Below are 26,187 nucleotides of genomic sequence, written 5' to 3' on the forward strand. Positions count from 1 at the left end.
GTCCCATGCCGTGCATCTCTCCTTTCCCTTTCCTTCAACCTAATGGCCCTCTCTCTCCTCCTCATCACTATCATGATCCAGTCTCTCCTCCTGTTCAGCCTCATGATCCACCCTCTCTTCCTCTTCAACATCAGCCTTATGGCTCACTCTCTCCTCCTCATCAACCATATGATCCACTCTCTCCTCCTCCTTATCAACCATATGATCCACTCTCTCCTCCTCCTTATCAACCATATGATCCACTCTCTCCTCCTCCTTATCAACCATATGATCCACTCTCTCCTCCTCCTTATCAACCATATGATCCACTCTCTCCTCCTCCTTATCAACCATATGATCCACTCTCTCCTCCTCATCAACCATATGATCCACTCTCTCCTCCTTATCAACCATATGATCCACTCTCCTCTTCTCCTTATCAACCATATGATCCACACTCTCCTTCTCAACCATATGATCCACTCTCCCCTCCTCATCAACCATATGATCCACTCTTTTCTCCTCCTTATCAACCATATGATCCACACTCTCCTTCTCAACCATATGATCCACTCTCCCCTCCTCATCAACCATATGATCCACTCTTTTCTCCTCCTCCCCATCAGCCCCGTGATCCACACTCTTCTCCTCTTCCTCATCACCCACATGACCCACTTGCTCCTTTCCCTCTTCCCCGTCATCCCCATGTTACTGCAACTTTCCCTACCTCCCCCACTCTGTCATCGCCCTTCCTACGCTGCACCACAAGACAAATGAAGGTCATCCTGTCTTCTGCTGTCCCGGGTAGCATTGAAGTCAAAGGTATGCGTTTTGGAGATATGTTAAAATCATGCATTATTGTGTGAACAGAGACCCCACTGGCTCTCTCTCTTCTGTCCTTTCAGTTTATTGGATCTGTCTTAAGCCACTGGGCAATATATCTTGTCATCAACATGCGTATATGCACATGTAAATGTCATTGCAAACATAAATGACAGGTACTAGATAATACTGCTTTATTCCCATCAGAAAGTAAGAAGCTTGAAAAGTTAATGTTTTTGAATACATTTTTATGCTTCGAACATTTCCCCCTCCTGTGCCATTTCAGGTCCGAATAATGAATGGTGGCCAGTTACCCGTGTTCCTGGCTGTTCTTTCTACTTAGAAGCAATGGGTGTTAATGGAGTGATGGTGTCCTCCCCTCTTCGCCCCTGTCATGCATACGCCCTGGTGAGTCAGCATCTGTAACAGATTAGATAAGATAAGATCAGATAGACTTTATTAATCCCCAGGTGGGGAAATGTGGGTGTTACAGCAGCAGATAAAAACACATCACACATAGACATAAAATACATAAGTGCTTGTACTAATTTGCTTTAAAAATGAAGATAAAAATGACTCCATAACCCCCACCCCAGCTATATACAATGAATTTACCCCTTAACTCCCCTCCACAGAGTCCGTCAGTGATAACCTTACCCATTAAATTCATCGATGCTGACTTGGGGCGGCATCGGATTTTGGAGTTGCAATGCCCCTATTACTCGTCAACCTCCACCTCACCCACCACACAACCAGGCCAGACTCCTCAACTTCAGGTTATCTGCTCCGAGCATTCTATGAGTGTGGTGCTTACCCCAGGTCCCGAATATGCCCTGCTGGTTCAAGGTAAGTGGGTTCAAATGGAACTTGCAGTAGCTTCTGCTCCAGGGCTGTGTGTAATGTGGTTTACGACGTGCACTGGGTACAATGCAAACCTGTAGAGAATAACATTCAAGCCGTTTTTGGAAATCTGAGGGCCTTAGTAGAATGGTATACTTAAGTTTCATGGGCTCAAGGGTGATATGTTTCAAGGATGATTTGGTTCTTTATTTTGATCATGTCGACTACCCCCAATCCCCACCTGCCGCCCTGACATTGAAGGGACAGAAACCGGACAGAGTGGTACCCACAGGCCTTGTGGGTATTCCATGACTAAGGGAGAGAATGGTAGAAACGTGCTGGTTGTCCCCTTCAGTTCTTGTCACGTGTCTGTGCAGGTGAGTGCTAGTGGACAGGTGAGTGGTCAATACTTTTAGCAATAACAAAGCAGTAGTTGGATATACTCTTTTTTTCCCCAACAGGGTAACCATCGGAAAATTTTTGTAAAATTTCGGACACTGAGCGGGAACGAAGGAGAGGTGCCTTTATCATGCCTAATTACTCCACCAACCAAAAAGAAAGGTTTGTGCTCTGCTCTAAACTGTTGAAACGGCAGCAATAGTTGACACAACTGTCCTCCAGCTTGTATTGTGGGTTGATCTGTTCAGTTATTTGGCACGATTACCCAACTCTGTAGCACACGTTTAACAGGGAAAAGAAGAAAATGGCGGATGGAGTGTGAGTGATATAGGTGTACTGCTCCCAGAAGCTCAGTATTCATGTTTGAGAGACCTGTGGCTTTAGTGGTTGCATGATGGACTATCCAGGGAGAATGGGGACACTACTATGGCTCAGTTCTACACCTATCAGTTCTCCCAAAGCCAAGCAATCGCACAAATCCCTGCCTCCACAGACAGCGAGCGCACAAGTCAGCCCATTTCCAGGCATTTATCAAACCCTTGCCTCATCAGTCAGTGGTTCAGCCTTTTCCCAGGTTTGTGGCCTCCTCTCTAAGCCGCATGGATGTGTTGTAACTTCCAAGGTTGTGAGATCGGTGATGACTTCCGCCTCCCGTGTGGGCCCGGCCTGGTTTCGCCTGCTGAATGTCAGTCTCTGGGCTGCTGTTACTGTACTCGCACACATGCCTGCTACTACCCTCTGGATGGTGAGCACCTCTGGAATACTCCAGCATGGTTGTTGTCAGTACGTGTTATCAGTCATCTCTGGGTTCCCAGAGGCTGGGTGTGGGTGGCATTGCATATGTAGGGCTTTGTTCCAGCTAGTTACCTGAGCTTATTCCTTTATATTTCAGTATATGTGTGACAGTGCTAACAGACAGAAATAATTTGAATACACATGTACATATATTAGCCATAGTGCATGGATCAGATTAGAGGTGAAATAGCATTAAAGTGTGTCAAAACGTGGTTATCGCATGGCTGCTTAATGAATTATACCTCTGTCCTCTCCCCCAGAGTGCACACCTGACCGTCACATGATCTTCACTGTGCCTGCCTCTCTTACGAAGCCTCCTCTGTCTACCTCCTCGCTGTTCACGCCTGGCAACAATACCTGCTTCCCCCTAAAGGTCACTCCCAGCTTTGCCCTGTTCAAGATCCCACTGGATGGTTGTGGGGTGCACAAATATGTGAGTCTCTCTTACTTGAGCCCCATTCCCCGAGCACTGACTTGTAGCTGCCGGCACTGATGACCTGTCGCTGTGTGAACAGGAGGTCGGCCACACTAAAATCTACATGGTGGAGATCCTCAATATCCTCTACGCCATCAGCCTGAACTATGGCACCATCACCAGAGACTCTCCAGTCAGGTAAAGAAGGCTTTTATGTGTATCCTCGAGCCTTAAATGTCTGTGTGCTCTGAAGTTGATACCGGGGGAACAACATGAAACCCAAAGGACCTGGAGGAATGCAATCCTTTCCTTTCCATGTTCCACAGAGGTGCATTTATGAACAAATTCTGTTACAAAGCCATTGAGTGCTATAGACTGCACTCCTCACAGTGAGTGAGTTACATTTGTGATGCTCCAGTAAATCCATTGATGAAACTGCCCTGGCTGCTTGAAGAACATAGTCCTACAGATCGAATGTCTCCTCTTGTCTCCCCAATTTTATTGTCCTATTTTTAACACAGTTTGTATAATTTGCATTTGTTTTCATCAGTTTCAGGAAGAAAATTTTCTAACTAGATTTAATTTGTAATATATGAAGGCGGTTTATTTATAATTTTTTATATTTTTATACATTACTAAACTGTATTTATATACAATTTAGTAATGTATAAAAATGTATAAAATGATATTTGAAGTCTTGCACATTTTTTGACATATAGCATTGATTGGTTACTGTGGTATATGACAATGGTATCATGTTGGGGCTCACGTGAAACCGAAGAAGGAAAATGATATCAGGGTTCTGTGTCTTCCCCCCTTGTCATTCCTGGTTTGGCCGCCAGATGGCGGCACCCCTGCTTTGTGTCCTGTTAATTGTTTGATTGTTTCCCATTACCCCATTATTAGTTTCCCATTGTCTCGTGTTCCCTTCCCTCTCTGTGGCCTGATTGCTCATTGTGCCCTCCTGTGTCTCATCTGCGTCGCTCCTATTTAAGTCTCCCTCTTCCCTCACTCAGGCACTGGATCCCTTTGTTTCTGTACATGTTTTTGGTTTGTACCTGTTTGCTACCTGCCTGCCTGCTTGTTAGTCGCCTGTTCCCTGCCTGCTCTGTTCCCTACGTGTTTTGGAAATTGTGTTTTTCCTGCATTTTTGAGTTTCTCCCTTTGTTTGTTAGTTCTGCCCTGCGAGGTTCTGTTCCCTTTGTTCCCCTTATTTTTATTAAATTCTTTTGGTTTTCCCATTTTTGACTTTTGGCATTTTACTCTGCGCTTGGGTCCATTCCCGCCCCCTCGCCTGACAAATGAACTTTGGCTTTGACCTTTTTGGGTATAATATGAAAGCAAATTCTCACCTTTCAGTTAAACCATTTGCTGTTACCTCAGTCTTTGGCATACATTATTTAGCAGACTTGAACCATGGAGAACACAAGCGCATCAACCATTATGCGAGTTCTCTGAGCAGCGGTGCATCTGCCACACATCTACCTTCTGTCTAAAACCATAAATCATGGTTGTTGCTGGATGGCTGTGAACAAAGCTTTTTCATTCGTGAGTATTGTCCTTTGCTTCCCTGTGTCAGGCTGACAGTCGAGTGTAGGTACAGTCCTCGCGCCCATGTGAGCGTGGCCTACCTGGTGAAGACGCCCTCCCTGGGGCCCTCCATTGAGGCCCAGGGGGTGTTTGGTGTGCAGCTGAGGATCGCCAAAGGTACATTTATTCCCGGAAGGGGTGCTCGTTCGTGTCGCTTTCTCGGAAAACGGGTTCGGGAAAACAACGTGCCTTACAGAGTTCTGCCGTCTACCCTCCAGACGAGAATTACACGGACTATTACCCTCAGTACCACCTCCCCCTCAGCCGTCTCCTGAAGCAGCCGCTGCACCTGGAGGTGCGTCTGCTCAACCCCCCGGATCCCAGCATGGTGCTGCTGGTGCACTACTGCTTGGCCTACCCCCGCTCAGCACGGGCGGCGTGGGTGCTCAACTACGATGGGTGAGCTGGGCTTTGTTCCGCCCTCGTAAATGAATGCGACCCTTTTCTTTGAGTCCATGAGACCTCACCCCAGTGATGAGTGCTCACTGTTGTCCCTAGTGGTTGAGTGTTGATACCGTGTGTTTTTTTTAACCTCTTTTTTTTAACCTCCGTTTAGTTGCCCAAACCAGCTGGACACCACTGGGCTCCTGCCCACCTCAGCCCCATCCCCACTGAGCCCGACCAGAAGATTCACCATAAGAACATTCCAGTTTCTCTCCTCTGACTTGTCCTACACGGACGAGGAGGTGAGACCTGTGCATTGCAGCTTAATGTGGATTCAGGGACTTTAGTCTGAAAGCCGCTAACGCTTTCCCCCACTGCTCCCCACAGATTTACTTCATGTGTTCAACAGAGGTCTGCTCTCAATCCGAAGGCCCCTGCGTCGAAGGCTGCATTCACTGTAAGGCCCATAGAAATGGCAGCAAGTGCAAAAAAAAAAAAGTTCAACCTGCCGTGGGTTTCCCACCTTTGCCCTTCAATGTCTGCATATGCAGATGAGATCCAGTTAACTTGCTGTGGCAGAAAGTCTAAGGTCCCCAACTATGGAAAACAATCACATCCTTATTCAGGCTCCAGGGGGTGATGACGACAGGTTCTGTGTCTGCTATAGAAGCACATTTATCAAGCACACAATTGGCACTGGCTTGTGGAGTAAATCAGCATATATGTAATGTAATGGGTCAATAAGCAAATTTTAGAGGTTACGTGGTGTCCATAAAAAGGATTGTAAGCTTGTGCATTTCCTTCCAGTTCCCACATCTGGGAAGTGAGAAGAGGACCATTGTTGCTGGAGATCCAGATGGTAAGCATTGCTCAACACTGACTGCAACCTGCTGTTGTCTAAATTTCAAGAGGGTGTACTTCAGTGTTCACACTTTCTCCTCCTTTCTTCCCCAGGCTCAAAACAAGACAACAATAAAATTCCTCAGAAATAAAAGCTAGTGGTGCTTTCTTTTGTTCAGATCTATGTTTAAGATTTGCACAAAGCCCATTAGCCTGTTGCAACAGTCCAAACTGTTTTCTGTTGTTGGAGTAATACTTATTGTCCAATGAAAACCTTGACAAATATTGTGAGACCTGGGCTTACAAACCAGTTAATATGGTAAGATTGATCAAAAAGGTCTCCTTATCTCTCCTCATCAGTATCTCTGCGTCACACAAAATGCATGCGGTTGTGGTTTTCACAAGTTCATAAAGATAGCATCTGAATGTTTACCATAAATGTCAGCCTAATATTTCCCCATTATTTTTAGAGCATTAACATATGCAGGTAACCGCAAGCTAACTATTGTAGTAGTGCTTATCTTTATCAAGGGTACAGATAGTAATTAGTGTACTCAATAAGCCCATTCTGCCTTGGAAATGGACTTTACTTCTCACCATTAAAAGAAAACTTCACTAAAACAATGAGCAAGTTTTATGCTTTACTTACCCTAAATACACATTTTAAAAGTCCAAACCTGAGTCATTGGTACCCAAACAGAAATAAAACATAGCAATACAAAAAAGTTTACAAAAAAAAGTTGTTGTCATATAAAGAAAAATGTTTACATCATCTACTGCCTCACATCCTATTTAAAATACAGAATACAGAAGAAAGAAGCTGCTGCAACATCACCCCCCACCAAGAAACAAGCAATTCAAACTTGGGGGGGTTCTCTCTCACCGTAAGTTTCCTGAGTGCCGTGCTGGCTAACTCTTGGTGAGGTGTATCATGAGTAGACCAACTGAATGGATCACGCCACTTTGGTTTGTATTTCACTGGGTTCTGGGTGGCAGACCAGAGGTGCGTTCAAATTCAGCGAACAGAGGCGAATGTTCGTGGCGAACATTTTCTTTGAACAGTTCAATTTGAACGGCTTTTTAAGAACGTTCGAAACGGTTTGCATTAAACAAACAGATATGAGCGTTTGTACTCACAGCCGCTTCTGTGATCATCGATGATATATAAAAAAACAACAGCTAGCTAGCGAACAACAATAACATTGGCTAGCGTTAGCAATAACATTATTAAAAAACGGATCACACTTAACGGCATCTTCAATTGAAAAACTCATCTGGAAACATTTCCCTCAGTCCAGCGTCCATTTTTGCTCGCCGCAAACTACCTTTTCAGACCGTTTGCTTATGTTTGCAAATGTTCGCAGCGAACACAAAGCTAACGGAAAAAAGTTACAAATAGTCTGCAAACGTTCGCCTTGTTCGCTGAATTTGAACGCACCTCAGGTAGATGATTCAAATAGGACAGACTGTGACACATCCACGCATTGATTCCAAACCGCAAGTACACCAGCCATTTAAACTGTTTAATGTACTGTGGTCTGGCAACAGTTAATAAATGTGTCACTGTCTTAAAACTTGTCTTATTAACCCTGACTGAGATTTAAGACTAAAACTGCAATTTCAATATCCTGTGGGATATTTGAGAGGGCGTTGAAAATTCAAGGGAAAGTATGCTTGTGCATGTGCAGCGACATTATGGTTTTCTTGGTCCACAGGTTATAATTTACTCACTAATGTAAAATAGCGTAACAGTTAAAAAAAGCTTACAATTAAGGCATCTAGACTTTGTTGGTAAAATCTAAAGGAGAACATGGCATAGATGTGTCTGGTAAACCTGAGGGCAACTTGCTGAATGAGGCGAAAGAAGATCCTGAAGATGGTGTTCTTGCCCGGAGCATGACGGACCGGTGGTTAGTTGAAGTAAATACGAGCTGTTTCGTACGTTCTAATCTGTTTCATCAGAACTCTTGAGCACGCCATGGTAATGAACTGGAGAAAGAAAGGACTAAGTCAACAAGATATCTGACTTGCCAAATGTTTACTTCCTTGAAGAATAAAAGATTCCCCCAAATATCAAACATACTCCATTTGAGATAGTATAAGGTCAAAAAGGTGATTTTTCTAAGACAATTATACAGCTACGTGAATGTTTATAATGTACAAATACCACTTGCTTATAATTCTTAGTTTGCCAAGTTGTACTTGGGTTCCTTTAGGAATGGAGGAAGTGGAGGTATTTAAAACTAAAACAAGAAGTGGCCCAGTGAATGGTACAAGAGAGAAAGAACAACAAAAAAGTGAGAGAAAAATGAGAAAAAGAATGGGGCTCAGGGGCTGAGAAACAGAAAGGAATTGAGCAGAGGTATTCTCACAAGTCCTCTTGCAGGCTACAACTACTCTTTGTCAAATGAGGTAACCTACATCTTATTATGTACTGTAACTTCATATTTTTCCCCCAGCTAGTCTAATACCCTGAGCTATAATCTGAGCAACCACTTTCATTATTTGACTGGCAATTTTATATCCATTGTTTGAGTTCTTTTCTTCCCACAGGGGAGTTTTTTATAATTTTTTTTTTTTTCATTTCTAGCTGGGTTTATGGAGGTTCAGACCTGGTCTTTCCTAATTTTCCTGTTTTCCTATTTTCCAGTAATTTATCTTTGTGATAATGTCACTGTAAATAGTGTGATACAAATAAAATGTAATTTGAAGGCAGTACATATCCTCAATTATGTATCTAAAGGTGGAAATTATTACCATTTGGGATGTATAATCCGTTTCTATTTTGGTCATATACTTTTCCATTGTACTCCATAGACTATGGAATGTAATACTATGACATTGAACAGTGTGATTCTTATTTTTGACCCTCAAACCTTCTTTCTCCATTATTTGTATATTATATTACCCAGCCCAAGAATGGACCCACTCACCAGACCTGGGTCAAATAAATATTTGTTTTTGATTCAAATACTATTCTGTGCTCTGTTAATCTTGCCTGTTGTAATTGAGCCTGCCAATATGATCAGAAGGCGGGTTTTGCACTTTTTGAGAGTGTTTCATTGGTTCCAATACACTAGACATGATCTAAAATTTAGAAATGTATTTGAATCCAACACAAATATGTATTTGACCCAGGTATGCCACTCGCCTTGCTCATGTTGCCACTTACTTTTCTTTTCTCTCTTTGCCCATCACATCTCCACACAAATGATCATCACTCAGATCCATCTAGTTTAACATTCTCATATTTCTGTAACTCTAAAAAAATGATCAGGTTGCTAAACAGAGTCAGAGCGAAGCCAAGTCCAAAGTTAGCCTTACCATCAGAACTCCTGTTCCAATAAACAGCCCTAAAACCACTGGAGCTCTGGTCTTGAACAAGTGTTCGATCACCATTGGACATGCCTGGGAGGAATGATGAATTATATGAATTACATAGCCAAGCAAAACATTTACCATACACCCACCTCATCCAATCCTGATTACTTAAAAACTAAAATCATCTACACATAATATGGTTTGGTCATCGCATTAGCTCCAAAGCAGTTTGGTTTTCCAGGTTTGAGGAGAAGGCCCATAATGTAAGTGGCTTCAAGATGTGTGTCCACTCAAATATTTTTCTTTCACAACTGATTAAAAACTGCACTTTTTAAAAACTGTACAGGCTTTTCACGCATATACATGACTACATGTGGAAAAAATTTTGATTGAAGATACATTGAACATATTTTCATACATTGAAGATATCTTCTACACCTTTAATGTATATTGTCTAAGATTTGATTAATCACTAGGACTATCAACAGCACAAGGCAATGGTACACAAGACACAGCAAAGACAGAATCAATCAGCCTGGCTGCTACAGACCTGAGTTAAATACACAGTTTTTTTAAATCAGCAAGGGATCTGCTATGGATGGATTTCTGCTTTCAAATAGCCATAGACCATTCCTTTTTTGTTTACCACTTCATGGATTAATTTAATCTGATTGATGTTATCTTTCAATGCCCTGCACAGAGCATCCATTAAAAAATGTAATATAATATTCTTGAGTCTGTGTTCAAAGAGTAACTCTAAAAGCAAATCAAATATAGAAATGGTCAGAACATTACCCACAGCCCCGTGACATGGGACAGACATACGTGCTCTTTATTTTTTTTTACCTTACCATGATGATCTCAAACAAGGTTATCAAAATGGCGTCATCAGAAGAACAAAGAGCAGAAAGGCAGATAAGGAAACCAGACTCACGGGTATGAGCAGGGCATGAAGGAAGCCTTCGGTACTGGGACACGTATCTCGCACAAAGGGCTCCAAAGATCCTCCAATGCCGCAGCAATGCAGCTGTCGAAAAGAGGGAGACAGCGGTGGCGTTCCAGCTTCAGTCAGCAGGGTAAAAAACCCACGCACAACAGCGCCTCCTCTGTTTGAGTAGGGGACCTGTCAGTCTCCAGGGCAGAGTCTAAACAGCTTACGCAGTGGGATTGTGGGGTACAAAGGGCTGGGGTTTATAAAATTCAAATATGAGTGTAACCCCTGATGCATTGTGGGCGGGAGCTACAGCAGCAGCCGCAGCAATGGTGCATGCCTACAATTAGAATTAAGTGTCCAGAAATTTTAGAGTACATAACAACTTGGGGGGAAAAAAAGCGTGTGGAACCAAAGTTTTGAGGTAATGGTGCGACTCTAAATTTGTGAATCTGTATTTGCCTGTGCATCGGTTGGTCTATATTTTACATGTTCATCTCCTTGTGCAATAGGTGTTCTTAATTTTAACCCATTTTACGCTTCACAGACAGTGGTATCAATACTAGAATGTAACTTCTAATTTGAGTTTTCTTGAAAGACAACTTAACTCTTGACTGTGTGTGTACTCGACAAAGTCAAGGGTTGTTCTCTTACACCTATTGCATGAAATTATGATTCTATTTGCCTTTAAGAGTTTGCTCTGGGCATGCTGCAGCTTGGTAAAATTAGGTGTAAGCAGTCATCTAATACAGTTTTAACAGGTTTGCACGTTCCTAATTCGTGGTGAAAGTCACATGCAATACTATCTGTACCTCCTACAGATCCCCAGCAAAAGAAGAGAAAGAGCTTTGAAATAACACAGATGAGGGAACAGGACATGAGCCCATCAGCCACAAACACAAAGAAAGCAGCAGAAGATAAGGAACGGGGTTATACTGGGGCAAGGGCACAATCTTTTATTTAAACCAGCTGCGGTAACTGTACCTAGTATCTCTACAAACAACAGAAGCTTTTAACCAACATTTACTTCTAGATCACCTAATCCCTACTTAATGTCTCGGTGGAAGATTTACATGAAAGCAGAAACATAAAATGTGTACAGAACGAACAGAAACAATTATATTCTTACTATCCTAATACATGAGCGACATAGCTCAGGAGGTAAGACCGATTGTCTGGCAGTCGGAGGGTTGCCGGTTCAAACCCCGCCCTGGGAGTGTCGAAGTGTCCTTGAGCAAAACACCTAACCCCTAACTGCTCTGGCGAATGAGAGGCATCGATTGTAAAGCGCTTTGGATAAAAGCGCTATACAAACGCAGGCCATTTACATGATTGACATTAACATGATTTCCTCCTTTCTTAAGATAATCGTGTGCCACTGCACTGAACTGCATCAGGCACCCTACACACAGTTCATAAACCAAATCCACTACCTACAGCTGACCATCAACGTTTTAGTGCACTTAAGCCACTCCAACGGTCCGGTTCAGCCGGTTGAACAAAGCTGCCATGTGTGTAACAGTGTGGTGATGCTGAGCATACCACACATAGTTTGTGGAGATGTTGCCATGCATTGTAAACTTTTAGACAGCATTAGACATGTGCAGGACCTGCAGACTGTGAGCGGACCGAAAGTAGGGTTAGACTTGCTGCTTTGAGAATGCTGTTCGCCAGGTCTAGCACTTGTACAAATAAAATTAATGCATTCATGTTTTCCTACATGGCAGGTCACTCTGGATAGGAGCCATTACTAATGTAATAGAATGTAGGGTGTTGTGCAGTTGTGTAAGCTGGATAGTTACCGCATTGTGGAAGATTTTCAATGTGACGGACAGGCCGGGGTTCTCTTTGATGACGTACTTTGCGTAGACAGTCATGTAAAAGGCAGACATCTCGTCTCCAACCTGCACAAAAAGGCACGACATGTACCCAACAGCAGACAGCCATATTTACAGGCTAACCTTGCGAGTATGCTATATGTAAGTGTCAAATTTCTGGTCTCTGCAAAATACAGAACATTACATGGCTGTACATGTAAAAAATCTTTAGTCCTAATTATAGAAAGTGAGTGAAATGGCAAACTAGGGCAAAGGCTCATTCAACTTCCTCGTCAAGCATGCGCAGGAACATGAGATGGATGTTCCACATCCTTTCCTCTCTGCTTAGACAAGCAGAACAGTCATGTTTGGGCACAGGAAGGCAAATCAACAACATCTAAGCTGCCTAAATGCTCCTCTACTCTCACAAACCTTATCGCTGTAGAAATAGGCCAGGATTCCGGCTAGAATCACCGCAATAGCCAGGAGACCCACCGTGAAGTAAAACTGTGGATGAAAGAGGAGAACCCAGTCAACTCAGCTTTCAGTACCAAACATCAGCCAGGATCCCTTGAGGGCACACAGCTGTAAGTCACACAAGGCAGCCGTATTTCACATATGAGCACTTCCAAGAAAATGCAAATAGAAATACTGGACAACTAGGCACAGTAATATGGGATGGGGATCTGGGCTGGCCAGAATACATGGCAGGGAGAAATTCATTCAGTCCAAGGTAATCAAACTCCTGTTCTGGGAGGCCACAGTAGATTCTTGTTTTGTTTCCAGGGCATTTACTTAATTTGTACTTAATTTGCATAAGTGATTGACTAAAGAGTGCACAGACTTGGTTTTGAAGGCCTGGCTGTTTACTGACAGGAAAGCAAAAAAAACATGCTTTAGCATCCATGAGATACCTGCTTTAGTCAAAACAGAATGAGTCAGACTGAGAAACCTGGCAAGGCAATTAATTGGAAACAAATCGGGGCAGAGGTTACTGAAAGTCCAGATCCATCCACGGCATTGCATTTTTCAGGCACAATTATCCGTCGATATCAGGAAAACTGCAGATAATTATATTTGTCCTCACCACTCTCAGAGCAGTCTTGTTCTCACTGCAGGCGCCATAATCCCCAACGGCAGAAATGATCACCATCACTGCTCCAATCGAAATCAACACCGTCACCCCTAAGTAAGGACAGCAGGATTATAAAAATGAGAGTGACTCTGCAGTGTGCCTCCCTTAGCACATTATCAGATTAATGTGAGAACAAGAGATGATTCCATCAGGATTCTCTTAATGGTAATAATAATAGCAATTATTTCTACTCTACTGCACTGTGATGATATTAACTGTTTAGTGTTAATTGTTTTGACATGAGAGAGAGATTGAAATTCTGGGAAGATCACACCCTGCGTATACGTACCGATGACAAATTGCCTAGTGTTGAAATCAATATTGAAAAGTCCTCCAGTGCTGGAGCTGAATCTCAGCCACAAGCCCAGTCCAAACATTGCTATGCCCAGCAGCTGACAAAGAGAGAGAGAGACAGAGAATAATGAAATACAGGCCTATGTCAAAGTACACACACAATGTTGTTACAATTAACCAATTCAATTGTTAAATAAATATATAACAAGAATCGGCTATATAGCAGATATACCAGATCATAGGGGCATTAGTAGCAGCAGTAGTAATAATAAAATAATAATAAAATAAAATAAAATAATTACCCCAAAGAGGATGTTGAAAATTATGAGGACATATTTGCACAGTAGACCACATTCGCTAACAGCCATGGTGAGCTTCACGGAACTGATGCTGTAACAGTTTAACTTTTTTTTCTTCCTCCTCAGGCAGCTTCTGTTTTTTCTGAAATCAGTAGCAAAGTCTTATCAGTGAGGAAGGAAAATGTGCGAGTGGAGCAAAGAACGGAGGTATAACAGAATGAGGAAGACAATAACTTTTTTGGAGTTACGGGCCATGTGCGTGCGAGAGCACGCTGGAACTGAAGAAGGTTGCACGCGAGTTGAAAACTTAAAACAAAGTAAACAAACAAACAAACAAAAAAACACTGATGTCATTTTACAACATTTAATTTTATACAATACAAGAAACAGTTAAATAAGAGTACCTAAAATGAATTTAATCTCGGTGTATGTTTCCTCTCACCACCATCATCTACAGTAACCGATTCTGAGCTGTTCCCTTAAAATATCCTTATACAAACTGCCGTCTCCCATATAGCAACAACGGCAGCAAACATGATTAGTTACTGTGGTTATGAAAGAGAACTGTGTATCGACAAAAACAAAAAACAAAAACAAAGAAGAACTAGCAAAACACAGGTAAGAATGAGCAGACTAGGCAACGATTCCCAAAGAAAGCGAACCAAAGGTACAGGCGGGAATATAGTGAAGTGAGGTAAAAATCTTTAGAAACCGCTGTAGCATTTCATCGTGACAGGACACAACTGCTGTAAGGCTCTGTAAAATGTGCAGATGCATGTTATAACGCAAAGGAAAATTTTACAGAAAGCTTACCGTTGAGAAGAACGCTGTTTTAGGTGTCAAGTATAGAATAGGTGTGGGCGTATGGTTCAAGCGGCCAAAACCAGACTTCGTTTTTGACGCTAATTTCCTGGTGTTGTAGTTCCTGGTTGCTCACTAGCGCCACTATGGATGGCTCCAGTATAGGTGTTTTCATACCCGGTTTCCATGTAAGTCTACGGTACAAATGCGATCAAAATACAAAGTCAATAATTTTTTCTCACAAGAACAAATAGTCATAATAGGTGTATTTTATTCGTCTTATGACTGTCCATGGGTCGATTTCATGATTTATTGCGTCATTTGGGCACAGTGCCAATATTTGTTCTGGAGCAATGAGGTACTGCACGCCTATTTTAGTTGCAGCGCGGAAGCAAAGATCAGCAAAGATATGGCTTAGTTATGCCCCGAAGTCCTCAATAATAATAGTACTCTCCAAGAAATTATGAAAATCGTTGACAATGTTTCGTTAGGTGCAGCATCTTTTAATGCTACCCCACAGTCAATGCGCAAGTGAATGCGATAAGAAAATTTTCAGTTACGTGACGATAAAACGCTATTCCAAAAGCAAAATCAGACTTGTACATCGTTAGAAAGCTTATACTCTCACCTACTGAATAAATGAATTGTCAATCAAGCCAGGCTGTACTAAAAAGGGTGACAACGCCGTAAACAACAGGTGTGGTATAACGCACAGCTATTTTTGAAGGTACCCAGGCATCACAGATGCGCGTAGCCTATATTTCACAAACGGATTGTCCAAGACAATATATGACCACTCAGTCTCAAAAGGGACACCTCTACGCGTAAAACCAACGGTAAGGTTGTATATTTATTCAATACTTAGTCCCAGATATTGACTGTAGAATGACATGGTATCATTTTTTAAAACACTGTCTCATTTATTTCGTTACTCAGTGAGCAGCGTTTTCACTGCCGTATTGGCATATCTTAGGGCTATTGTCGGGTTTATCTTGTTGCTATGACGGAATACGATTTTTTGAGTGGTGAAAGCATATTTTTATGAATGCCCAGATAGATAATATTGTCCATTATGAAGTTCAGACCCTCCCCTTACTGATAAAAACTAGACCCGACGGTGTCGGATTACTTAGTTGCATCGTCATGGATGTCTTCTAGCCGCTTGCCGTAAAGGAGTTTACTAGATGTCCTAACACTAGATTTGGAGCTACAGCTCTTCCGCACCCCAACTAATAAAAAAGTCCAAATGGCGGGCAAACAATATGGCGGACATGGGTGGTCCCAATAGCAAAGTTGTAGAGCATTTTCAGATGCATAGGTCGATGAAGTTGTATGTTGATCTGACTTATGGTGTGGGAGCTATGGCTTTTTACGCATGACCCTTTGTTATAGCGCCACCATCTGGCCGACATAGGTGATTTTTAGTGCCTGAGTAGTGGGGGGCCATAGGAACCCACCTACCAAATTTGGTTGCTATAGGACTTACGGTTGCTGAGCCATAGCCATGAGTTTAGCAGAGAAAAATAATAATAATAATAATAATAATAATAATAATAATAATAATCCTAACAGATACAATAGGGTTCCACCAGCTTCGCTGCTTGGACCCCTAATAAGCTTCCTGGCACAGCACACAACACATAGCAGTGTACAGCGTTTCTTCACCATTTTAATCACGTCGCGGATGGCAAAGTACTTGTCAGTGAGATCGCCTGCCTCGCTGAGAGGGGCGTCGTAGTCATAGCTGGTCGGCTGGGGGGCGTAGGGAGTGTTGGCTCCTGTGCACAGAGAGGGGAGTGCAGACAGATACATTACAGTCACAAAACTCAGCACATTATCGCTATACTTTAAAGTGGATCCTTAAATGCAATGATTCGTAATGGGGAAATGGGCAATAATTGTATTTAACTCTTGCATGCTCAGATTAAGGTAAATAAAATAGGTGCATAAGAATGGTTTCATACTGAAAGCTGCCTACTGAGCCCATATCTTGAGCCCACCGTATTGTGCCCCTTAAAGATAAAAGAAAAACATACATCTGGAGCGAAATAATTGGTGTTTCCGGTTTGTACTTGAAGGCCCCCCAAGGGGTTTTTAACAAAAATAACTTCCTGTTGTCAATGTGTTAATAAAAAAAAATAAAAAAAACTCATGTCTGTCTTCACACTTTCATCTCACGACCAAAGGTTAGCTTCTGTTGTCCATTTTATGAACCCTTTCTGAATTTTATATACAGTGCAGATCACCAGATTTGGATGTAAATACCCTCAAATTAAAGCAGACAGTCTGCACTTTAACCTCATATTCACAGTTTAATTTCAAATCCAATGTGCTGGAGTACAGTGCCATCCAAATTGCATTGCATCCAAATACTAATGGAAGGCACTGTAGTTCAAGCACAAATCTGCTGAACAGCCTTTTATTGAGACTTTTTTTTAAGAACTCTTCTACTTACAGACTAGTTTCACTTTTTTCATCTTTTTTATGGGTATATTTTCTATAGTGTAATAAACAAAACTGGAAACAGTATTCCAAATAGCATCAAAATAAACTGGACCAATCAAGACACTCTTCATACAAATACAAAACATTTTGCCAGTAGTCTTACTGATAAAATCTGTATGCTGCATGTGAACCTCCGGTGCACGTTTAGCACACGCAGCAGGGATCTTTATGAAAGCCTGCGAGGTGACTGAAAGGTCTCTAAGCTTTGGACTGAAATGCACTACGTTTTGAAATCTTAATTGTCCGCCGTAGGTCAGCTGAAAACTTGTTCTTGAGTTGAATGTTTTAAACAAGTTCTGAATGCACAGGTCAAGCAAATTATGACCCTGTAAGCCACTCAAGAAGAGACAATAAAGTGCCATAGAAAAAGTACAAACGCAGCATTTTGACAACCAGTCTCACCATTCCAGTATCCAAAGTTTGTTCCTCCAATAAACATGTACCTACAAAAACAAAAACAAAAAAAACTAAGAAAAAATATAATGCCGCACTTAAATTTTCTGTATCACGCAGGCCATCCCAGAGTTACATGGAAGGATATCTGAACACATTTTAATTATTTATTTATGAATATTTACGAAGAGGATTTCATAAGGGCATAGTAGTACAGCACTGCGAGAAAGTATTTGCTCCCTTCCTGATTTCCTCTATTTTTGCGTATTTGTCACACTGAATAGTTTTTAGACAAAATATTAATAATAAAACGGAACTTGAACACAAAACTGCTTGCACTACCTTATATAATAACTGCAACCAAATACTTCCCAAACAGTTGATGTCAGTCTTTCACATTCCTGTGGATGAATTTTAGCCCACTCTTCTTTGCAAAACTGCTTGAATTCAGACAAATTGATAGGTTTTTGAACTGCTTGCCATAGCATCAAATCAGAACTTTGACTTGGTCACTGCAAAACTTTAATTTTGTTTCTTTTCAGCCTTTCAGATGAGGACATACTTTTGTGTTTTGGATCATTTTCTTGCTGCATAACCCAATTACACTTCAGCTTCAGCTCACAAACAGATTCTGCATTTGCATTATGCCAGACATACAGTAATGTCATCTGTGTCGACCAAAAAGTTCCCACTTTTGACTCATCTGTCCATAGAACATTATCCCAAAAGGCTTGGGGATCATCCAGGTGCTTTTTTGCAAATGTGAGACGAGCATTGATACATCTCCTGCCTTACTACTCTCCCATTAATTCTATCTTGCCCAGTCTCTTTCTTATTGTGAAGTCACGAACACTGATCTCAGTTGAGGCCTGCAGTTCTTTGGATGTTCTTCTGGGATCTTTTGTGACTTCCTGGATGAGTTGTCATTGCACTCTTGGAGAAATTTTGGCAGGCTGGCCAATCCTGGAAAGATCTGCCCCTGTTCCAAGTGCTCTTCGTAATTATTTGGAGATAATGGCTCTCACTGTGGTTTAGTGGATTCCCACAGAGCATTAGAAATGGCTCTGTAACCGTTTCCAGACTGATATAACTTTTTTCTCACCTTTTCTGGAATGTCCTTTAAATGTGGCAGTGTGTGCTTGTAGAAACTTTGTGGTGACTGGTGACAATATGAGTGAGGTTTAAATTCAACAGGGCTGGCTGCAATCAAGCCTGACTGCGTTCAATCAGTGAAATCTAACTATCAATCAAATTTGGTTAATTTGGTTGATTGAGTAACTAAAGGAACAATTACTTTTTCACATGGGTACTAATGGGTGTTTGCAGAAGAATTTAACTTAATTGACTGTGTTCTATCTTGTGGAAATTACAAAGTTGACTTATTTAGAGTGTATTTCTTTATGTTTAGTGCCTTATCGTGGTTTCATGGCTGCTCGACATATAGTCTGGGCATAGTGCCAAATATGTAACCTCCAATGTTAAATTAGTTCCCTTAGAGAAAGAACTATTATTGTTCCTTATCTGCAAGAACTATATGGTTCTCTGTCTGTCCAGGAGGTATAAAACTTTCTGAATAAGCTGTCAATTTTCAGAGTACTGCAATGAATTGAGGATGCTGCATTTCTCCATGATGTGTATTAAAGCTTCTCAACCTTGATTGAAGTTTTCGCATAGAACAGAATTATTCTTTGACAGTGTTTGATGACTTTTTCATTAAAATAAATGAAATAATTTAAAAAATGTATGTTTGCTCAGTTTCCCCCGTGTAATATTACATTTTGTCAAAAGATGTGAAAACATTCTCTTCAGTGTGACAAATATGCAATAATTAAGGAAATAAGGAGGGGCCACTGTATAACAGACAGGATGCCATCCACATGGGGAAACCCAATATGTACCTTTGTGGTGTTATAGCTCACACCCCACTCATGTTCCACAACAGAAATGTCAGAATTAAAACGCAATACATTTTAAAAAAACTGTCCAACTACAATTTCTTATTAATCCTTATAACAACTGCCACTTCAAAAAGAATTTGAGAGGGAAAAAAGTCCAAAAGTGCAAATGTAATAAAAGGCACTCGGTAAGCATATCAGACAGTAGATAAGAATATCCAAATGTTTTGCTGAATGAGGTCTCTAAACTTAGATTGAGTGATGTGGTTAACTCACAGACTGACTAAATTATATCTATATGTACACTTACTTACATATTAACGTTGGATCCCATTGCCAGGATTTCATTGAGAGACTTTGCCACAATTGCAGAGGACACAACAGAATGGTGTCCCCCCCAGTGGTCAAGCCAGCCAGTGTAGAATTCAGAATTAACCTGCAGCAAGGAGAGGAGTGGATCTACACACATACTCAAGCAAAGAGATGTATATACAAATGCACAGACAGTCAAACACGCAAAATTAACAAAGCAAGTAACTTAGAAACCTGTGACAGAAATTTAACCCAGACAAAGATTTGACTCATTAGAGATGAAACACCCCATTTGGGTGTTTGTGCTTCTACTGCCCTTTCTGAAAGTTCAGAAAGGTTTCAGAAATAATGGAAACAATTTCTTGGAATGACTGTTTAAACTACAGTGTCACTCATATTGCAATCACACATACAAGTGAGAAGAAACTTAATTCGTAGAAAGCTTTCTGACGTTAAAATGGGGAAACATTTTTTATTTTTTGGAGAGCGGGGGCGGAGGTTTGGGGATTTTTCTGAGAATGGCACTTTACTAGTGTTAAATTTCATATAAACTAGTCAGTGAATAAACATCAGATTTGTTTGAACTAGGCAGAGCCGGCCCGTGGCATAAACGGTCTATGCGATTGTTTAGGGCCACAACCGCTGGGGGTGGGCACACGACCACGAGGGGGGGCCACACAATCCAATTTTTATCTAAGGTAAATTACATTACATTACATTTATTTGGTAGACGCTTTTATCCAAAGCGACGTACAAAAAGTGCATTTCATGGTCATAGACAACTGCTAAACACAGGTTCAGTAAGGTACAATACTTATTTTGTACAGCTATTTCTAGCCAAGAACACAGTTTAGTTCACACAGTGAACACTATTCAGACCTAACTTCTGCAAAGCCAACTAGGCAGAAGAATAAGCTACAGTATTAGGACAAATACAAATTACCAAAAAGTGCTGGGATGGGGCAACATGTAACAAGTGTCATGAAAAAAGGGGGGGGGAGATTTAGAGTGAAATATACAGCATGGTGGTGGTTAGTCTAGGTATAGTCTGAAGTGATGAGTCTTCAGGCCACGGCGGAAGATGGGTAGTGAGGGTGAGGTTCGGAGAGGGGCGGCGAGTTTGTTTCACCACTGGGGTGCTAGGGTGGAGAAGCTCTGTGATCCCTTTGGGCGGGTGGGAGGGGTTACAAGGTGCCCTGCTGCCGCAGAGCGGAGTGGTCCAGCAGGCACATAGAATCGAGTCATGTCCTGCAAGTAGATGGGGGCTGACCTGTTGGCAGCAGTGTAGGCATAACGTAAATAACGTTATTTTCGCAGTTACGTTATTCATGCCCTATCGCGGAACTAGCGGTATTAATTTTAAACGGAATGGCAACTGAACATTTCATAAAAATGTAATGTAAAAAGGATTTTACATAGCGAACACGCCCGCCCCCCCCCCCCCCCCCCCCGAACAGATTTGCTTAGGGCCACAAAAATGCTAGGGCTGGCCCTGGAACTAGGGCTGCATATTAATCAGACCATCTACCCAATTCATGTTTTAATCAGAAACTAATTTTAGATAAAAATAGATGAAGCTTTTAATGTACATTTTTTACATTTAAAATGCATATTTTGCAGATGCTGCTATCCAGGAAAAAGGAGGTAGTACAAATTTATCCACAACTGGGCTGTTAATCTATTAGCACTGCATTAGTAGCTGTCTAAAAATAAAGGGATTTTGAGGATGAAGGAAAAACTGATAATTTTTGTAGCTGCATTCCTGGTGTTATACGAGGTAGAGAGCAGCTATTACTAGCTTCTTGTTGCGGTCGATGGCGGGTTTGAGATGTATTTTGATGTTATCTGGATTTAAAATCGGCGGCGAATTATCCGGTTTGATGTAGGATAGATAGCTAGCTTGTTAACTTGGCACTAACTCCGCTAGCACTCACCCAAAAACTTAATTTAAACAAATTAAGTCAGTTATACTGAGAGCAATGTTAATTTTATTCTGGTTATTACACTCCCTTGCAAGCTTATTAGACAAAGTATATTGTGATGCTCCTATATTTATACATGGTGCATGAGCGGGAACACATTTTCAGCAGGACTTCGTAACACCCACCAGCGCCCACCACATTTTCTTTTTTTGACACGCCCCCAAGCAGCCAGTACAAGCAGACACATAATATTCACTCATGCACATAACACACAGATAGTCAGACACACACACACACACACCTAACATCACTTACTGATATTTTTGTATATATATATATTTTTATTTTTATTTTTTTTTAATATAACGGATTAACTGTATATAGTTGTATGTTATAACCACTGCTTTGGCAACACAAGTGCCTATATTTGTCATGCCAATAAAGCACTCTGAAATTGAAATTGAGAGAGAGAGAGAGAGAGAGAGAAAGAGCGAGAGAGAGAGAGAGAGAGAGTTAGAGAGAGAAAGATGGAAAGATTCAGAGATTCACACCTGATAGCAGTTGTGTGCAGGTGTCAGTTTCACAGGCACAGTATACAGAAATAAATGCCATCACCTCAAACTGAAGAAAACAACTTGCGCCTAATTTCACACAAAGGAGCATCAAAACCAGAAGTCAGAAAAATGTATCGCTCTCTTCCTGTTTTAAAAACACTTTAAAAGTCAAAAGTCAAATGAACAATGTCAGGCATGCCAATCTATTCAATGAAATATGCAAAAGACAAATCTTGCTGCAAATTACCCAACTAACACAAAACATTCTCACGTTGAAAAACTTTCCAGTAAAATTGGGCAAGTCATACTGTTTCTTTATCAGCTGCTGAAATCTGGAGCAGAGAGAACAAATTCCCTTTGAGCACAAATCTTGTTACATTACATTACATTACAGGCATTTGGCAGACGCTCTTATCCAGAGCGACGTACAACAAAGTGTATAACCATAACCAGGAACAAGTATGACGAAACCCCTAGAGAGAAGTACCGGTCCAAGTGTGAAGATTATTTTCACACCTCTTCAAATTGTTTCACCTGGAGCAAACAATATTGTTTACTCCAGATGGTGCCTTTTTAAGGCACATGACCCATAGTTTACACGTGCATTTTTAAAAATAAAAAAGTAATATGCTTTGACACCACACAAGAAAACATGTATTCTGCTGTATCACTTAGGAGGAAACTAAAAACAGAACAATAACCTTATATTACTTTTTTGGGAAGTATTTCAACTGAAAAAGTCACAGTAACTTAGGTCTTTCCATCTGTAAGTGTTGCTCTTTTACACTGCTCCAGTGCTGTCCTTTTCTGTACTTAAATTGATTAGACACCAATAATCCCCTATCTTGTAATGAATGGACACCAGTCCTTGAATATGCAGAAATGATGGTAACATCGTCCTCACCTGTACTGTAATGATGGGCCCTCCATTCTGATAGAGGAAAGGTTTGATCATAGGGAGTAGTTTCCCCATCCATTTATACACTGCGGCAATGTAATCTACAGCAGTCTACATCTAAGGGGTGTGATTTCAGGAAAAAACAGCACTGTGCAGCACACATATTATACGGTCAGACAGAGTATATATCGACAGAGCCAAATGCATATTCATTCATGGACAGCACAGCTTGCGTTGCAGTAGGCTGTCTGCCAGTCACTATATCACTGACCTGCATCAGAGGAGCGAAGCACTATATCTTTCTTGTTGAGCAGCCAGGCTGGAAGGCCTCCCTAAGATAGCAGACCACACAGTTACACACTTCATATCTACTGTATAAAATACAGCTGCAGTATTTGCTGAAAGACATTTCTGAAAAGCTTCAGAAAATAAGAATATGCTAGAATGCGACTTTGCACACTATAACCACACAGTGCCATCTAGTGGTCTCTTTAACAATTGCCTCTAGTGTGGAGTTCAGCACTGTTTCACAGTCATTCTTCAATATTGGAAACTGTGGCTTGCTTAAGATCCACTGATGTCACTGATGCAGCCTACATCATGGACTAGCCATTTCCCAACAAAGGTACAGAGAAAGGCATCACTCTAAAGCAGGGATCAGCAACTCACGGTCCTTGAGGGCCGAGACCTGCTGGTTTTCCACCCTCCTTTTGCCTGGGAGTCAGGTGTGAAGACAGTCTGGCCAATCAGTAGCACTAATTACCCGGGAGAAAAGAAAACCAGGGCTGGATTTGGATTTGAGGGCCAGAGTTGATTATCCCTGCTCTAAAGTGTGTCCAAAAAGTAAAATTAAATCACTTCTTTTTCAGAAAATATTTGTCATCAGGCCATGTCTATAAAAACTGATATGTTATAGCTCAAATTCAGCCTTTGGCAGGGCAATGAGGTGGTACATTATGAATTTCTCCTCTTTGTGATACATTTTTGAGTATCACTACTTTCAAATATGCAGTTATATGTTCACAAAAGAACACTGCTCGAAAGGGGAGTTACCAAAACACTGAATCTCAACAGCGAGAGCTGGACCCTGCACTCCTACAGCCATCTTTACAGTCTACATTACATTACATTACATAACAGGCATTTGGCAGACGCTCTTATCCAGAGCGATGTACAACAAAGTGTATAACCAAAACCAGGAACAAGTGTGTTGAAAACCCTAGAGGGAAGTACAGTTCCAAGTGCAGGGAACGACCGTGTAGTTTAACTTGGACCCTGTAGGTTAATCTGATTAACACAACAAAAACAGCAACAAAGCAGTCTATGCAAATAAAACAAGCAATAATAAATAATAATAAAGCATGACTCCACTTCTGTGCTCTCCACTCACCATGTCCCATTCTGCGCATATGTATGGTCCCAGTCGAAGAATGACCAAGAGGCCCACTTCCTGCGCCAGGTGGAGGAAGTGCTCCAGGTCCCTGTCTCCACTGAAGTTGTAATGGTTAGGAGCAGGCTCATGGAAGTTCCATGGAATGTACCTGAACACCAGTGAACAGGAACCTGGGTGAGGAAGTACACTGCACTCTGTTAATAATGCAACAAAATGACTATATTGTTGGTCTCCCTTATGACTGTCTCCCTTATGACTATCTAAAACCCAAGGCTTCATCAGCAAGAATGGTGAATGAAGAGTACACTTTAATGAAGGGAGTATTGTGAAACTTATGGTAATGTACGCACGTCTGGATGGTATTCAGGCCTGCCATGTACATCTTGAGCAGCCTGTCTTTCCAGTAGATCTGGGGAATGCGGCTGTAGTGGATGCTGCCGGAGATGTAGCGGAATGGCTCTCCATCTTTGAGGAAGCAGTCGTTCTGGTAGTCTATGCTGAATGTGCGAGGTGAAGCACACTAGTAGAAAAAAAGATAGCACCACTGGTCTGAACTGTCTCATGGAGTAAATTGCAGTATTTCAGCAATGGAAGCTGGTAATTGTTCAGGAGAGTCATGCACATTCTCTGCATAGTGATAGTTATATGATACTCATTTACCACAAGGAATTAACTACCCATCGGGCTACCATATGCCGTTAAAGTCCAAGACCATAACACATATCCCCTACTGTATCAGATGACTACATACTAAACTATTATCGTTTATGATCAACAGGCTAAAATACAGCGTTTCAAAAAACAGCTAAACGAACGGTCAGATAGCCCCCATTTACGTACTTTTTTAGCTTAGACATGCATTTTAGAAACGCCTAGACGTCTAGAAAATACAGAACACATACTTCGCTCGCCCAGACGAAATCTACCAAACATTGCATGCAGCAGGAAAGAAAATACATATTCCACATAGTGTTCATATCGTTCTACGTTTTGTAATATTGATATCATATTAACAGTAACAGTAAAATCTGTTTGATGCACAGTACGCATGGATGACAGCTGGTCTGGCTTTCTAGTTACAGCTGGCTTAGCTAAGCTAACCACAATTCTAGTGTTACTGAGTCACTTAATGTTACCATGTTAGTTGAAACAGCTATCGAAAAATTCGACTACCTAGCAGTTGTGGTAAGGCCACACCACTGTAGTTGCTAAAAATACTCCACAAACGATCTGCTTTGTAGTTAGATTTAAACAGCTTAGCCATTACGAAGTCAAAGTACGCTACTGGCACAAACCAGACAAATGAGGAAATCCAACTATACGATCGTTCCAAAAGTGTTGCCATAGCTAACTAACATTACATGGATGTTAGGATCTGTCGCCTTTTATTGACAGCTGCCTCTTTGCTAGCTTTAGCTCCCCGGAAAAAAAGCTAAACGATGGTGCACGTTAAAGAGCAGTTCGCAGAAAATATTAAAATAAAACACTAAAATTAAAACTGATAATTATCCTGAGGGCGAAAATAGTATTATTTACTTTAAAACAGTGGACTTACTGTTATCTGGGTAGTTAACGCGAGAGAATACACCAAAACAATCCGGACATTGCTGAAAGCCATGTTGACAGTCTCTGGTGTGTGCACGTGTGTGTATG

General features: G+C 41.4%; 1 protein-coding gene across 3 annotated transcripts; it reads right to left on the reverse strand.

Moving 5' to 3' along the window:
- Nucleotides 1-6,305: 6,305 nt before the first annotated feature.
- Nucleotides 6,306-26,187, reverse strand: LOC118220968 (beta-galactosidase-like). 3 transcript variants are annotated; one of them, XM_035405475.1, is made up of 14 exons: nucleotides 24,532-24,602; nucleotides 23,413-23,473; nucleotides 19,770-19,891; nucleotides 17,570-17,610; nucleotides 16,328-16,440; nucleotides 14,675-14,856; nucleotides 13,865-14,003; nucleotides 13,558-13,660; nucleotides 13,221-13,318; nucleotides 12,566-12,640; nucleotides 12,119-12,220; nucleotides 10,320-10,412; nucleotides 9,389-9,472; nucleotides 6,306-8,053 (listed from the first exon to the last, which is right to left on the reverse strand). In XM_035405475.1, exons 7-14 carry the CDS (start codon nucleotides 13,928-13,930, stop codon nucleotides 7,976-7,978), a joined length of 699 nt encoding a protein of 232 aa, XP_035261366.1. In that variant the 5' UTR covers nucleotides 13,931-14,003; nucleotides 14,675-14,856; nucleotides 16,328-16,440; nucleotides 17,570-17,610; nucleotides 19,770-19,891; nucleotides 23,413-23,473; nucleotides 24,532-24,602; the 3' UTR covers nucleotides 6,306-7,975. The 3 variants fall into 3 exon arrangements, with proteins under 3 accessions (XP_035261366.1, XP_035261368.1, XP_035261367.1); XM_035405477.1 differs by lacking the exons at nucleotides 6,306-8,053; nucleotides 9,389-9,472; nucleotides 10,320-10,412; ... (7 more) ...; nucleotides 17,570-17,610; nucleotides 19,770-19,891 and adding exons at nucleotides 22,190-22,330; nucleotides 23,148-23,242; nucleotides 24,885-25,054; nucleotides 26,090-26,187 and having other exon boundaries at nucleotides 24,532-24,682; XM_035405476.1 differs by lacking the exons at nucleotides 6,306-8,053; nucleotides 9,389-9,472; nucleotides 10,320-10,412; ... (7 more) ...; nucleotides 17,570-17,610; nucleotides 19,770-19,891 and adding exons at nucleotides 22,723-23,242; nucleotides 24,885-25,054; nucleotides 26,090-26,187 and having other exon boundaries at nucleotides 24,532-24,682.

The sequence above is a fragment of the Anguilla anguilla genome, chromosome 2 (genome assembly GCF_013347855.1).
Source record: "Anguilla anguilla isolate fAngAng1 chromosome 2, fAngAng1.pri, whole genome shotgun sequence".
Lineage (NCBI taxonomy): Eukaryota > Metazoa > Chordata > Actinopteri > Anguilliformes > Anguillidae > Anguilla > Anguilla anguilla.

What these genes read in the sequence shown, in the direction of transcription:
- LOC118220968 (XM_035405475.1), bottom strand. Translation starts at nt 13,930, where the DNA reads ATGGCTGTTAGCGAATGTGGTCTACTGTGCAAATATGTCCTCATAATT. An exon ending in ACAAGACTGCTCTGAGAGTG is followed by an intron (nt 12,641 to 13,220) that starts GTGAGGACAAAT and finishes TTTCATCCACAG; the next exon opens with TTTTACTTCACGGTGGGTCT. An exon ending in TTGGAACAGGAGTTCTGATG is followed by an intron (nt 8,054 to 9,388) that starts GTAAGGCTAACT and finishes TTCTTTCTCCAG; the next exon opens with TTCATTACCATGGCGTGCTC.